At 34.5% G+C, this 15104-nt stretch overlaps 1 protein-coding gene across 2 annotated transcripts in view; it reads left to right on the plus strand.

The window, feature by feature from the left end:
- The window catches only part of CDH12 (cadherin 12), a 251940-nt gene that overhangs the window by 53471 nt on the left and 183365 nt on the right, over positions 1-15104 (plus strand). For both annotated transcript variants that reach the window (XM_028098030.2, XM_028098031.2), the window contains exon 2: positions 12620-12914. In XM_028098030.2, the coding sequence (XP_027953831.1) occupies positions 12620-12914 (295 nt within the window). The remainder of the gene's footprint in view (positions 1-12619; positions 12915-15104) is intronic.

Genomic DNA, 15104 nt, shown 5'->3' on the forward strand with positions numbered 1-15104 from the left:
CAACCAGTTGATTAGAGGGTTGGAACTTTCAAACCTACCCCCTGACCTCAAGGAAGGGGATAGGGGTTGGAGACTGAATCAGTCAATGGCCAGTGACTTAGTCAATCATGACTATGCCATGATGGCTCCGTAATAACCCTAAAAAACTGGGTTCAGAGAGTTTCTGGGTTGATGAACACATGGAGACTGGGGAGAATGGCACCCTGGAGAGAGCATGTAAGCCATACCTCCTCAATGTATCTCTTCATCTGGCTCTTGATTCATATCCTTTATCATATTACTTAATAAACTGGTAAATATAAGTAAATGTTTCCCTGAGTTCTCTGAACCACTCTAGCAAATTAAAAGAACCTAAAGGGTAGGCTGTTGGAAGCTCCAATCTATAGCCGATCAGTCAGAAGCACAGGTGTAGGAACACCTGGGGCTGGCAACTGGAGTTTGAGGTGAGGGTAGGGAGGTAGTCTTGTAGGACTGAGCCCTTAACCTGTGGAATCTGATGTGATCTCTAGGCAGGTATTGTCACAATTGAGTTGAATCCTTAGACATCATTTTGCCATTTGAGAATTGCTTGGTCTTGCATGTGGGGTAACACTACTCCATGCATTGGATTCAGGAACCTTAAAAGAATTGGTGTCAGTAGAGGCATATAACCAAGAAATCAAAATTTCTTTTTAATCAAAAGTCATGATTTAAAAAAAATGAATTAACAATAACATTAGATTTCTCTAATTACTTATGAGTACTAGTTTTCCATTGCTGCACAACAAATTCCCACAAATGGAGCAGCTTAAGACTCACAGTTGTGCAGGCAGAAATTTGGCACAGAATAATGGGGATCTGTGTTCAAGGCCTCACAAGATTGAAACCAAGGTGTCAGCTGGGTGTCAAGCTCTTTCTTGAGGGGGAGAAAATCAGCTTTCAAGCTCATTCAGACTGTTCGCAGAATTTATTTCCTTGCTATAGACCTGAGGTCCTCTTTATACTACTAGTGGTGATGTGGGACTGCCCTCAGCTCCTAAAGGTTGCTCCACTGTATCAACAATTCTAAATATGACTGCTTTCTTCTAAGCCAGCTGGAGCATGTGTCTCTAACTTCCTCTTTCTACCCCTGGGGTGGGGGGGAACTTTTAAACTTTTAAAGATCTCATGTGATTAGGTCTGGCCCACCCAACATAATATAACTGTAAGAATTAAATTCATAGTCTTCACAGTCCTGGGGAATATTCAGGGAATGTACCCTAATGGGAGAGAAGCCTTGGATAATATGGTAGAATCCTGCCTGCCTACCACACCATATTTTGAACTTCAACCATAACTGAGAATTAAGGCTTGATGTGGATTCAATTCTGTATCAAATATGCACAAGTTTTATGATCTAAAATAATACAATGAAGGGGCGCCTGGGTGGCTCAGTCGTTAAGCGTCTGCCTTCAGCTCAGGTCATGATCCCAGGGTCCTGGGATCGAGCCCCCCGCATCGGGCTCCCTGTTCCACGGGAAGCCTGCTTCTCCCTCTCCCACTCCCCCTGCTTGTGTTCCCTCTCTCGCTGTGTCTCTCTCTGTCAAATAAATAAATAAAATCTTAAAAAAATAAAATAAAATAAAATAATACAGTGAAGCATGATTGAACCCTGATTCATCTCAGAAATTCTGTATATAGCTTATCTTAATCAGAAACCAAGGATATATATATAGAGAGAGAGAGAGAGCGAGAAAGTTATTTAAAGTAGTGAAGGAGATCAGTAAACAAACTTTTTTTTTAGATTTCGGAAATAATGCAACTATACATTCTATAATATTCATGTCAGTTTTAGGAAAATGTGCTACACATACATATACACACACAGTTCTATGGATTCTATGAATTATTAGGAAAATTTAATAACAAAGAAATTCAGTTTCTTCCGAAAAGTAATTAAACTTTGAGAGATTTATTCATCACTTAAGGACTCAATGTCAAATTAAGCATCTGCTTTTATAATCCTGAATTCCTTTAAAAAAATAACTTTGACCTTTAAAACTGCAATAGCTTGAAATCGATTTATTGCTCTCAGGCATCCAATAATATACATTTGCTAAAAGCAGTCAAAATTGAGGTTCCAGCATCTGTGAGAGCTGTTTGCATTTTTTTCTAAATTTTTTTTATCCCTTACTTTTTTTCCTTTTAAAGTCAAACTCAAAGTGGAACTATTATCTCTTTGAAAGTTTCTTGGGAATCCTGTTATTCTTAGTGGAAAACGAGTGAACCCTGAGAATGATTTCTTCTTTAATGTGGTTATAATGGGAGATTTTAGAAAAACATCTCAGTTAACCTGTATTTAGAATCAAGATGCAATTTATTGCATTCCTTACACAGAATAGACACCATTTCTATTTCTCATTAGCACATTTCAATTTAGCATTTTCATACTATTGGGCAAAAAAATGAATATTTCGTGTATAAATTATCATGCAAATAAGATAATATTTATGACACTGTTATAGGATATAAGTCTGAGATATGAATTCTTAACAGTAAAACTGACATGAAACAGCTTGACTCACAATACCAAAAAAGCAACCGGTTAAGTACTTGGATTTATTTTTTTCTGCATTTGTGGTATTATACTTTCAAAATCCACTTAAAGTAGTTATTGTAAAGTGTGGAAGGGAAATAAAAGACTTCAATGAGGTGGTTTGTGCTTTAACACATAAAACAATCCCCACAGTAATGCACACTACAGAAAATGGGTCACCTTCAAACCACCTTTGAAATAAGCAGATAAGGTAATTTTCAGATTATGTTCTTAGGAGTGTTGTTTTATAGAATGCATATCTAGTTGGCCTTTTATTCATTTTGCAAAAATGTGCATGTGTGAGCACATGAAAACACATACAAATATTCTGTCTGTGCCTCTCTTTTTTCCTGTGCCATACACAGATATGCACATATCTAAATGTTCCCACACACATGAACATATCTGTTTATTTGATTATTAGTTCTTGTGAGAAGGCACACATGTGCTCATGACTATTTCTTAAATGAAATAAAGTTATTCCATTATGTTTTTAATATAATGGATTTCTATATGCTTCAAAGCAAATTATGGTATAAACAATGTGTAGAACCTTAGAAAAAATTAATTTTCATCGAAATATTTTGATATAATAGTAAATTATATTTTTAACATAAATTTGTTCACCTTTTTCTAGTTGAGTATTAATTGTTCCAAATATGTAATTGACACTTAGTATATTATTGAGATGATTCCTAATTATAAATGTAATATCACTTTGTATTTTAAATAAAAACACAAATATAACGTGCTTTTTAATTATTACAGTATATGTTTATGAAAGCTTCTGCTTTTTTCAGGCAATTTTCTAAAGTTTTCTAAATTTTCCAGTTTTCAAAACTGTAGAAAGACAGTATTTTGTTATTTTCTTAAAGATTTATTATTTGTTATTATTTAAAGATTATTTGAGAGAGAGAGAGAGAGAGAGTGAGGGGAGGGGAAGAGGGAGAGGGAGAGAATCTTAAGGAGACTCCCTGCTGAGTGCAGAGCCCGATGTGGGGCTTGATCTCAAGATCCTGAGATCATGATCTGAGCCGAAATCAAGAACGGATGCTTAATTGACTGAGCCACGTAGGTGCCCCAAGACACAGTGTTTTGAATGAATATCTTTTTTGCTATGATCCAAATTATTCCCCACTGGACTCCTGCCTCCTTAAAAGCAAGTACTGTTGGGCGCCTTGGTGGCTCAGATGGTTAAGCGTCTGCCTTCAGCTCAGGTCGTGATCCCAGGGTCCTGGGATTGAGTCCCGTGTCGGGCTCCCTGCTCCTTGGGAGCCTGCTTCTCCCTCTGCCTCTCTCTCTCTCTCTCTCTCTGTCTTTCATGAATAAATAAATAAAATCTTTAAAAAAAATAAAAAAATAAAAGCAAGTACTGTTATGTTCTCTATTCCAGTGCCTGGTGCAATCACTAACAGGCAGTACAAAATGTTCTTGAATAAAACTATTCTCATTAATGTGTCCATAATAATGCAAACTGGTTTTGCTCAAACTGTGTTAGTATTACAAAACTAACACTTGGATAGTTGGTATATGTAGTTCTGACCAAAAATTCAATGTTTGCTTGTCTTTTCCTCTTAAGGGAGACCCAGTTTTGAAAGTTAAGGGAGGAAAATGACATTATATGGCTTAAATTAAAAGAGAACTGATTTAATTGAAGTGCTAGTCTCAAGGATACATGGAGTTAGACTACCTGATTTGAATCTTAGCTTTGTGTCTATTTGTGTCTTGAGCCAACTCAGTTTCTCTATGCCTCGACCTATGCATCTGCAAAATTAGGGTGATAAGAGTAGGGTTTGCCTTATAGGGTTGTTCTGAGGATTAAAGTGGTTTTAGACATATAAAACCTTTAGAATATTGCCTGAAAAAATTAGAAGCTTGATAGTGTTTTCTATCATTATTTTGGATCCAATTAGTTTTCTTGTATCTATGAATATAAATTAATGTAAATGGAAACAAATATTGCTATACTGGGCTCATTTGAATGTAAATGGAGAGAAATAAAGGGAAATAGACATTGTGAAATTAAATTCTCTACAGTATCCTCCAAATTTTATCATATAAATGTTAGAATCCACATTTTATGTATGAGGATTCTGACATCCGAAGAAATTTAGTAACTTATACAGTAACATCCAGGTAAGAAGTAACAGGTTCGGGGTTCTAACCCCAAATATGTCATGCTCATGATCATGGATTTCAATTATTCCATGTTTTACATTAGAGGTAAGATTTGGTTCTGTCTGATTTATTAGAGTTATTAGATGCATATACAAAGAAGTTAAGATAGAACATGTAGATTTTGAAAATTAAATTTTACATTTTGAACTATTAGAATTTCATTATAGAGAGTCCATTTATCCTATTTATCATGCTAGCATATCACTGATTAGTTTGAGAACTAAATAAAGCTTCTAAGATATGTAACTTAATGCCTGGTATTCAGTAAGAGCTAATAATAAAAGCAATAACATGGAGAAATAGTAACAAGTAACAATAAATTAATGACTGACATCTAACTATAATAATGTATAATTATTATTTAAAACTCATTTTTGAAAATTTATTTTGAATGTAGAATAAATCATACAAATCTATCTAGTACTCTGAAAAACAACCAGGTTTGAAATCATACATAAATTCACTTTTGTTTCAAATAGAGATTCCATTACTGAAAATTTGATAAGAATATTTTATTGTCAGGGAATGTTTTGTTACCTAAAACCTGGCTTTGTGAAAAATGTTTTACAGTTTTGGAAATGTAGGGATGAAATTATTTTAACCTTCTCCCATATTTTTTTCTCCCAAATCCAGGCACCACGCCAATGACCTCTCAAACTTCTCCAGGAGTACCTATTAATATGTTGTGACACTCTCAAATGATATAATGTAAACTGGGTGAGCTGAAGTTGTAAAATATGACAATCTAAAAGAAGAGTTAGGATACCCCTCATATGTAACCACACATGCAGTGTTCAAGGAGGAAAAGAAAAATGAAAGAGAACATCGGGTGAAAAGCATATTTTTTCTCTAACAGGATGTATAATATATCCTAGCACATCAGCTTTTGTTGCTCCCAAGCATTGCAAATAGTCTTTTTTCTCTTTGCTCTGCCTTGGCATACCTCGGGGGAGGTGTGGGCCTTTTTCAAATGGATTTCTACTTCCTCAAATAGAAGGTGAAATACTTCCAGATGATAAATAGCTTTGGGTCTGTAAACCAGGCAGGGGAGTTCTCAGTTCACTTTGTGCTGTTAAAGGGAATTCCCAACCTTGTCAAGAGGTATTCCTCCTGCTCAAATGGCAACAATCAAGCTAGGAAGAACAAATGAGTCCCCTCAGGGAGTAGAACAGAATAGAATGTCAAATATTCTTGGAACTTCAGTGGCGTCAGAGAGAAATTTTGCATTATAACTATTCAGGCAGAGTTATAGATCATCTTTGGGTCCTGTCTTCTTTTGTCAATGAGAAACAAACTGAGGGTTCTAGAGGGGAGGGGGGTGGGGGGATGGGTTAGCCTGGTGATGGGCATTGAGGAGGGCACGTTCTGCATGGAGCACTGGGTGTTATGAACAAACAATGAATCATGGAACACTGCACCAAAAACTAATGATGTAATATATGGTGATTAACATAACAATAAAAATTTAAAAAAATTAAATAAAATAAAAAAAATAAAATAAAAAAAAATAAGCAATGCCTCCAACATAATCCAATGGCTTTGTAGCTAATACAATGGCCACCGTGATGTTTCTGAGAACAGAATAAGCATGAATGGGATATTAAGCAACTACCAAAAAGGAAATACTAAATATTTTATAAGTACACCAAGGAGAATATAGCAAAAGTAGTTTGTTTTGTACATAAGGAAATTATTTCAGCCAAAGAAAGATGCGTAAAATTTTCTCATACCAGTTTTAGCTAGTTTATCTGATGGATTTTTATGTAAATAAAAGCGTTATAACATTATTTCAAATCACATGCACTGACTGGTGAACCATCATATTAAACCATTCTGTGGGTTTTGTAATCATTCGAAAACTGATAATGAGTATTACAACTTACATGCCATTATTACACCCAAATTGGTTGAAGCATATCCTGTACAAGGAACCTTTCCCTTGCATTGAATGTGTTTATAGAGATGACAGGCAGAGATGGTATAACTCATGTTACAAGGATCTCTATATTAAGTAGGGCATACTTTTATGCTGCCACATTTGCTAATATGTATTTTGAGACTAAAAAGATAATCTAAGGCAGAACAGTAAAGACTTAAAACACATCTCAGGAAGCTTCCTGTTCCAGCAGACAACTTCAGAACGGAGGCCCAGTTCCCTGAAAAAAGATAATGATAGCTAAATAAGTAAATATTAAAATGCATGATCCTTCTAAACTTACAGAAATTAAAGACACAAAATCCAAAAGCAGAGTTTGAAAGTTGCTTCGATCTATGCTCAAAACAGAGAAAGAACTAAAAAAGATATTTGAAGAGACAAGTGGGGAAAATTGAATAGGGGTTGGTTATTAGGTGATGATAGGTATTTTAAGTAATTTTCTTAATTTAGATAGTGACATTATGATTACATAGGCAATGGGCCTTATTTTCATGAAGTTGATGCTTCAGTGTCAAGTAGTTAATAATTACAATGTTCACAACTTTAAAAAGTCTATAAAAATAAAGCAAAACACTGTGAATGTTAATTGTTTAATCTAGATAGTGAGAATATAGGTTTTCATTGTATCATGAATTTTTCTGTTGTTTTGAAGTTCTATTTAAAATATTCTTGGTAAAGGAAGATGGTGTAGTGCCCACACATTTTCATTCCTCTCCTTAGATCATCAGGGAACAAAAGTATGAATCCATAATCTTGATGAAAATGATGTGGAGGGCAGGTTTTAAAACAGTATGTGATATACCATAGTACCTTATGGGCACATGATTGGTAATTGGCAAGTACATTCACCAATCCAGTATTTGTTGAACACAAATTTTGGTTTTCAGGCAGAAACTAACTTTTCAAAATCAGAAATTTCTTCTTCCAACATAACTCATATGCGCCCCATGCCTAGTAACCACCCCCTATCCTGGGAAATAGCAAATGAAAATGAAATCACTGCTGGACACAGTGATGTAGAAAGCATTTTCTATTTTATGTGTATTTTCAACTCAGAGAAAATAAGAACAAATCCCTTATTTTGTGCAGCAGTTTCTAAAATAGAATCAAGGAGATGCTAGTAAACACTTAACTTTAGACTAGCTTTCTCAAAACTTTTAAACACTGGAATTCAGACTTGCTTACGCTCTGAAGCTGGTCCTCAGGATCTTTTTAAAGCCTCCCTTGGCATCTCATTTTCAAGCTCTGTCTGAGATGACTTGGAAAACATCAGAAAATAACACCGCTTCCTCAAAACAACTGCTTGGACAGTGCAAATTTCTACATCCATCATTTATGGAACTATTTCTGGGAGAAATTTTAAATGTCAATACTAAAAGATGATGTTTTCGGAGTTGGCTATTTCAGTCAATACGATAAGCACCTACACAGAAACAGCTTTTTAAAAAATAATTGGAATAAGAAAAAATTCTTGTTTTAATTGTTATCAAGGAAAATAATCTTATCCTTGTAGAATTATTAGCTTTGTGTAATATGTAGCTTAAAGCCCTGTGTAAAATGACATCACGTGATTTGTCACAGTGAACACAGCCCAAAGGTAAGGCAAGTCAGGAGAATCCTCCTTCTGAAACCCTCCATCCCTCTTTATGCAAAGAACACTAAGAAATAACTTCACGGTTTTAGCTAAGCCTGAATTCCACTGCCGAAAGATTTAAGAAATGAATTTCATCCACAGAGATCAATTCCTGGAATCATTGAAGTTTCAAATTTTTTGATTCATAAAAATTACGATGTTTTTGGTCTTGATAATTACCCTTTTAGAGAACTAAACAGGAGAACCCCCCCCACACACACACATATTCGTCATAATGTTTATGAAAGGATAAGCAACGCCCATTAAATCCTTCAAACTTCCATGAGTGAATATAATGCACACATTAAAAAATAATTTTGGGGGCGCCTGGGTGGCTCAGTCGTTAAGCGTCTGCCTTCGGCTCAGGTCATGATCCCAGGGTCCAGGCATCGAGCCCCGCATCAGGCTCCCTGCTCAGCAGGAAGCCTGCTTCTCCCTCTCCCCCCCCACTTGTGTTCCCTCTCTCGCTGTGTCTCTCTCTGTCAAATAAATAAATAAATAAAATCTTTAAAAAAATTAAAAATTATTTTGAAAAAGGGCGCCTGGCTGACTCAGTCGGTAGAGAATGTGACTCTCAGTCATGGGGTTGTGAGTTTGAGCCCCACATTGGGAATAGAGATTACTTTAAAAAATTTTTTTTGAAGAATTTCAAGTGATCATAAAAATTGATCATTGTATTTCATTATTTAAAATGTTGATTTTTTATATCATGTTATATGTATATATAGTGAGAGAATATTATAAATATAAAAAACACACATAATGTGTTTTCATATGTATGGTCTTTCAGTTATATGTATTTTTCTTCATAGCAATTTATATATAAGTACTGAATATAACTGAAAGTGTACTGGAAGAATAAAAGAAGTAATCTACAATACCCACATCAGGCCGTCATTTATTTAATATTAGAACTGTTGTTGGAAAACTACCTACACTTTAAGCTAGTCATTCATGTGCCAATTTAATCAACATTGGTTAACTAATTTTAAATATTGCCTGACAATGCAGGATATTGGAGGGGTCTCCTGTGAGATATTGTCAAGTAATGAACTGCTCTAAAAATTCTAATCCTCTCACGAATTTTACATCAATCAACTTCATTTTCAGTTCAAAATTTTAACATATTCTCACATATTTCTTCTGAGGTTTCAATCTCTACAAAATTCAGCTTAAATTAGAAGGAAAAGGTAAAAGAATAAGGAGAAACAGCAACTGAATTTAATTTCGATCTTGGATAGAGCTGAAAACACATTTGCTTTTCTATTCTTATGTCAATTTGAAAAGAAAACAGTTCTGATTTTAGCTAAATGAGGATTTTTTTTTTTTTATAACTCTACTTGGATCACATTGTAAAAACCTTCTTAGAATTTTCACTCATTTCCCACAGTATTACCACATATTCTTTTGAGCCATTGGAAAAATGGATGCAGTTTATAAAGTCTTTGCTTTTGCATTGAGCTTTTGCCTGCCTCATATCTTTAGATAAATTTAAAAGAAAAGCAATACCCACTGTGTTGAATATCTTTAATAATATGGTTGAAATACGTAATTTGAAATTCTTAAGTTCAAAGTACATTTATCTACAGCTTGATTTTACACTTGAAACTTCCTGTGCTTCATAAGAGTTTGTAAAAAAAAAAAAAATAGGGGGGAATCTTCCTCCTGTCATTTATAGCAATTTTCCTTAGACTTGAGTATAATATGCGGAAACTTTAAAGAAAAATCAAAATCCTGTGCCTCTTTTTGTTTTCTCACTCTTTTAATTATAACACTTACCCAGGTATCAATTCTTTGTTATGCTTTTATACAAATATACTTTCAGAGCAAATTTTGAAGTAAATACAAATTCACAAAATGAACACATTCATTTTAATAACATTAATTTGAAGGATGATGTTATTTTACTGAAGTTAAACCAGAATGTTGAATTTAAGAACAAAGATGTAGCCACTGTTGTGTGTTTGTGTGTGTGTGTGTGTGTGTGTGTTTTGATTTTACTAATACTAACACACAGCCTATTTGCAAAAGGATATTTATTTGAACCCACATACAAAATGTGGGTTGAAATATTAAAAAAAATACAGAACACATTCTTACTGCAAGTTTTGCCAAGAATGTTGTGCTTATATGCAAATTTTGAAGCATAGCCCAAATGACTATGGACACTAAAAGCTTCACATTTTTTCTTTGGCTGGTTTGTTGAATGGAAGGAGCTTTTAAATGTAAAAATGTGGACCCCTGAAATCAGATGACCCTACCCAAATGAGTAGGAATAGGTTAAAACATTTTAGATCAGCATCTGAATAAAAAAAATAGCATTTATAAGACTATATATGCTATATAATTTAAATAGAATGTGTATATTATTTATAAAATATGTATTTGTAAGAATATACATATTCTTAGAGAATTATAAATAATGTAATATTTATATTATATATATACATTACTGGATACTTCATGGATTTCGAAGACTATGGTCATCTTCTATTAATTCTTGGACCCCAGGGGCACCTGGGTGGCTCGGTCAGTTAAGTGTCTGCCTTCGGCTCAGGTCATGATCCTGGGGTCCTGGGATCAAGCCCTGCATTGGGCTCCTTGCTCAGCAGGTAGCCTGCTTCTCTCTCTCCCTCTGCTGCTCCCCCTGCTTGTTCTTTCTTTCTCTATCAAATAAATAAGTAAAATCTTTAAAAAAATAATTCTCGGACTCCAGTTTGGAAAACAGTGACCTACAGTATCACAATGATAATTTATCTTCTGTTTGGTCCTCTCCCCTGTGTTATTTATGTATATCTTATTACATGCTATAATATAATGAATTATAAATGTGTTGAAAAAATTAGCAGAAGTTCAAAACTTTTCTATATTGCAAGATTTCAAATATATGGAATGAATTAGAGCAAGTCATTTGTCTGTGAATCTGAAAGGATAATTGGTGATTCTATCCAACATTTGGCTGAGTAATACTGAATAACTCATTGAAGGACGGTCTGTTAAAATGAAATACTCTACTACACATATCTGAAACCATCTGGTGTGCCAAAACTATCCTCTCCTTTCAAACAAAAAGGTTCAATGTTTTCTGAGTTCTTTTACCTTCTCTCTCACTGAATTCAGGTCACTGTTTTTTTTTTATTCAGTATATTCAGGAAGGTTTCTGATTTGTCATTGAGGAGCTCATTTATGTTTATTACAACAATTACTTAATGTGAAACAAATGTACTTAAGATTAATGCATTTCGTTTTATGAAAATTTTATCCCCAAAAGTGTATAAAAGAAATAAATACAGATATTCAAATTAGTTTTATTTATGCATGCTCTTATATTTGAGGGCTGTACTTAGACAATCTCTGTAATACATTGAGAAATAAGATGGATTGACAGAAGGACAAATGGAAGGGTAGATATATGATCTATATATGAGATGAGTAAAATACAGTTGATCGTTGAATAACATGGGTTTAAACTTCATGGAGGTTAAACCTCACTTTTATGCATTGTTTTCATAAATACATAAACTTATGGTATCAATAAATACAGTACAATTACTGTAAATGTGTTTTCTCTTCTTTATGTTTACTTAATAACATTTTCTTTTATCTAGCTCACTGTATTGTAAGAATACAGTATATAAGGGGAGCCCGGGTTCTCTGGGTTGAACGTCCAACTCTTGGTTTCGGCTTAGGTCATGATCTCAGGTCTTGGGACTGAGCCCTGCCTCGAGCTCCCCACTCAGCACAGAGTCAGCTTGGGATTCTCTCCCTCTCTCTGTCCCCTTCTGCCCCTCTCCTCTCTCATGCCCAATCTCTTTCTCTAATTTAAATAGATAAATAAAATCTTAAAAAAAAGAATACAAGATATGATACCTATAACATACAAAATATGTGTTAATTGACCTATTGTTCATATTTTTGGTAAGGCTTCCAGTCAACAGCTATTTGTAGTTAAGTTTTGTTGGAGTTAAAAGTTATACACAGATTTTCAACTGCATAGGGGTCAACAACCCTAACCACTGCATTGTTCAAAGCTCAACTGTCAATTAAAAGGTAAATGATAGGATCTCTGGGATTTATATGTATATATAAAGGTTTACTATGCATTTTTCTACTTTTTTGTGTCTTTAAAATGTTTATAATCAAAAAGTTAGTAAAAAAAGAAAAGAAAAGAAGAAGAAAGAAAAACAATGAGAAAGGAACCATAAGTTTTTCTTTAACTTTTCTGATAAAAAAATTATACTGCAAGAATTTTTAATATGGGACCATCCCTTTAATGGTGTTCTCTGTCTCTCTGTCTCTTTCTCTCTCCCCTTCAAAGCTCCATTCTGACTTAGATAAAGGAGAGGGCACTGTTAAATACACCCTCTCAGGAGATGGCGCTGGCTCTGTTTTCACCATTGATGAAACTACAGGGGACATACACGCAATAAGGAGCCTGGATAGAGAAGAAAAACCTTTCTACACACTCCGTGCTCAGGCTGTGGACATAGAGACCAGGAAGCCCCTGGAGCCTGAATCGGAATTCATCATCAAAGTACAGGATATTAATGATAATGAGCCAAAGTTTTTGGATGGACCCTACGTTGCTAGTGTCCCAGAAATGTCTCCTGTGGGTGAGTAGGCAAATCAAAATTTTGTCAGGTGCTATGGGGCCTTTTCAACATTTATTTTTTGCAGGTTGATGTAAACATCTTATCTGTAAGCCAGATCATTCTTCCACTACAGAAGACACAATTACTTTCATTTTTATTTTATTTTTTTTGTCCTTTCTGCTCCATTTTAAATATACTAATATATACATTCATGTCTAGGATATATAACATTTTTACTATTTTCCAGTCTTTGCATTTACCTGAACTCACAGAATTCCTTTGTAATTAAGTACAAAACTCAATTTGTACTAAAATTCATTGTCATTACAATTCCAGGTGCCTACATAGTGCTAAAGGTAACTACCATACCACAAATACCAGATAGTAATTCTTGGCTCAAAGTAAATCATCCAAAGCGTGTATAACATACGAGTCTGGAAGTGGTCCAGCAAGGAGTGTGTTGCATCCTTTGTAGCTATAGATAGAGATTCCTGAAGGATGATATTGTTTTCTTTTTGATTACAAGTAACACATAGTAGTTATGCCACCAAAACAGGAAGCAAATATTATTGTGATCACATTATCAGAATAAATTTACAATTAGCAATAATATCACTACCATTCTTAAAACTTAAATTTGATATAAATTCACACTTCAATATCAACCTAAATTTAAAAGTTCTGTGATATGTATTTTGAAGTCAATGAATTAAAGATGATAACTTTAATGATAATTTTAAATAACTTTTATTCTGAAGTCACCACTGCCAAAGCCTTATTCTACTTCAAAGTAACTTCTGGTGTCTAGCACATTTGTAAGATAAAGTTACCCATAACTCTGAGGTTACAACTTGAAACTCATATTGTGAGCCATTGCTAATTTTCCTATCTGACATTCCTCAGAGAGCATCTGCTGACTCTACACCCATCCCAGACATGCATTAACTATACCGAGGGCAGAAGCAGGTTAGTGGCTTTAAGAGTTGTCACATGGATTTACCCCAAATTCACTTGAAATTGTCTTTGTGACCTTACCAGGTATTCAGAGATCATATTCTCTCCATGACTTGACAAATCAGCTCAAAGTAGTTTACTTAGATTTTAAACATTAGTGTACAGATACAGGGCTGCTAATCTGTTATTCAATTCTTCCTACATTTTTTGAGCTGCTTTTTTTACATGGTGCTGATTGCTAGAGATTTAGAAGTACAATGCGGAAGAAGTATATCTTAAAAGTAGCCCCTGAAAATGGGGAGAGCTAGTTTTTTAATTGTGTCTTGATTTTACTGGGAGAGAAAAATGAAGATACTGTTTTGAGAGAAAGTAAGGCTTTTAAGAAGACAAGGCTCTTTTGTAACCAAATGGTTTAATCCAGGGCTTACTTCATGTAAATTGGAATATTTACATGAATTTATGACCCTCAGTGACTATTACAGAAACAACATCCTTAAAGCAGACATACACATCCCTCTACATTATTAGAAAATTCTGTCTTATTAGATAAATAATCAGGTCTTTTGTTGTGCCAATTTGGATAAAGGGAAGGACTGCAGCATCTGAACCCTTATATAAAGGAGTTCACAGCTAGCATCTGAAGAGAGAAATAAATCTGGAAAATCAGGGTAGGTAAGTGAGGAAACAAAGTGAATCCAGTTTTTGCACTATTGGTGTGAGGCATAATTTGCTGTAGTGTCTTGAGGTATCAGAAAGATCTAGGGAAGAATAAGTTCTTTAAATGTTTTGCCATATGATATTACTGAAATTTCTCATCAGTTATTCAAGAGACTCCACTAAATACTTAAACTGATTTTCAACACATCCTTCCTGCTTTTTTTTTTCTTAATAATGGAGTATTTCTTTTGAATGTGATACCACATTGCATGCTATGGGTTCACCCAGGTATTATTGGACTACATTTACATGACATCTTTTTTTCCAAATATATCCTAAAAAATATAAACGCCACTTATGAATTAAATATTAGAAATTAAATATCTGCCACCTACTACTTTTGCCATTCCCCACAATCCTTCCTCTACACAGAACCAAAAACACAGGAGACCCAGTTCGGCTTGTGGCATGTGTTATTTCTGGTTTTACATGACCAACCTAAATCTAACGAAAAACTACTGTGCATCCATCCAGGCATCGTATTTATGTTCCTAAGCTCCTGAGCTCCATTCCCAAGCATACCCTCCTTACGCTATGAAA

This window comes from Eumetopias jubatus, unplaced genomic scaffold (assembly GCF_037043125.1).
Source record: "Eumetopias jubatus isolate StellerSeaLion01/CBP00866 unplaced genomic scaffold, mEumJub1_p1.0 scaffold_5, whole genome shotgun sequence".
Lineage (NCBI taxonomy): Eukaryota > Metazoa > Chordata > Mammalia > Carnivora > Otariidae > Eumetopias > Eumetopias jubatus.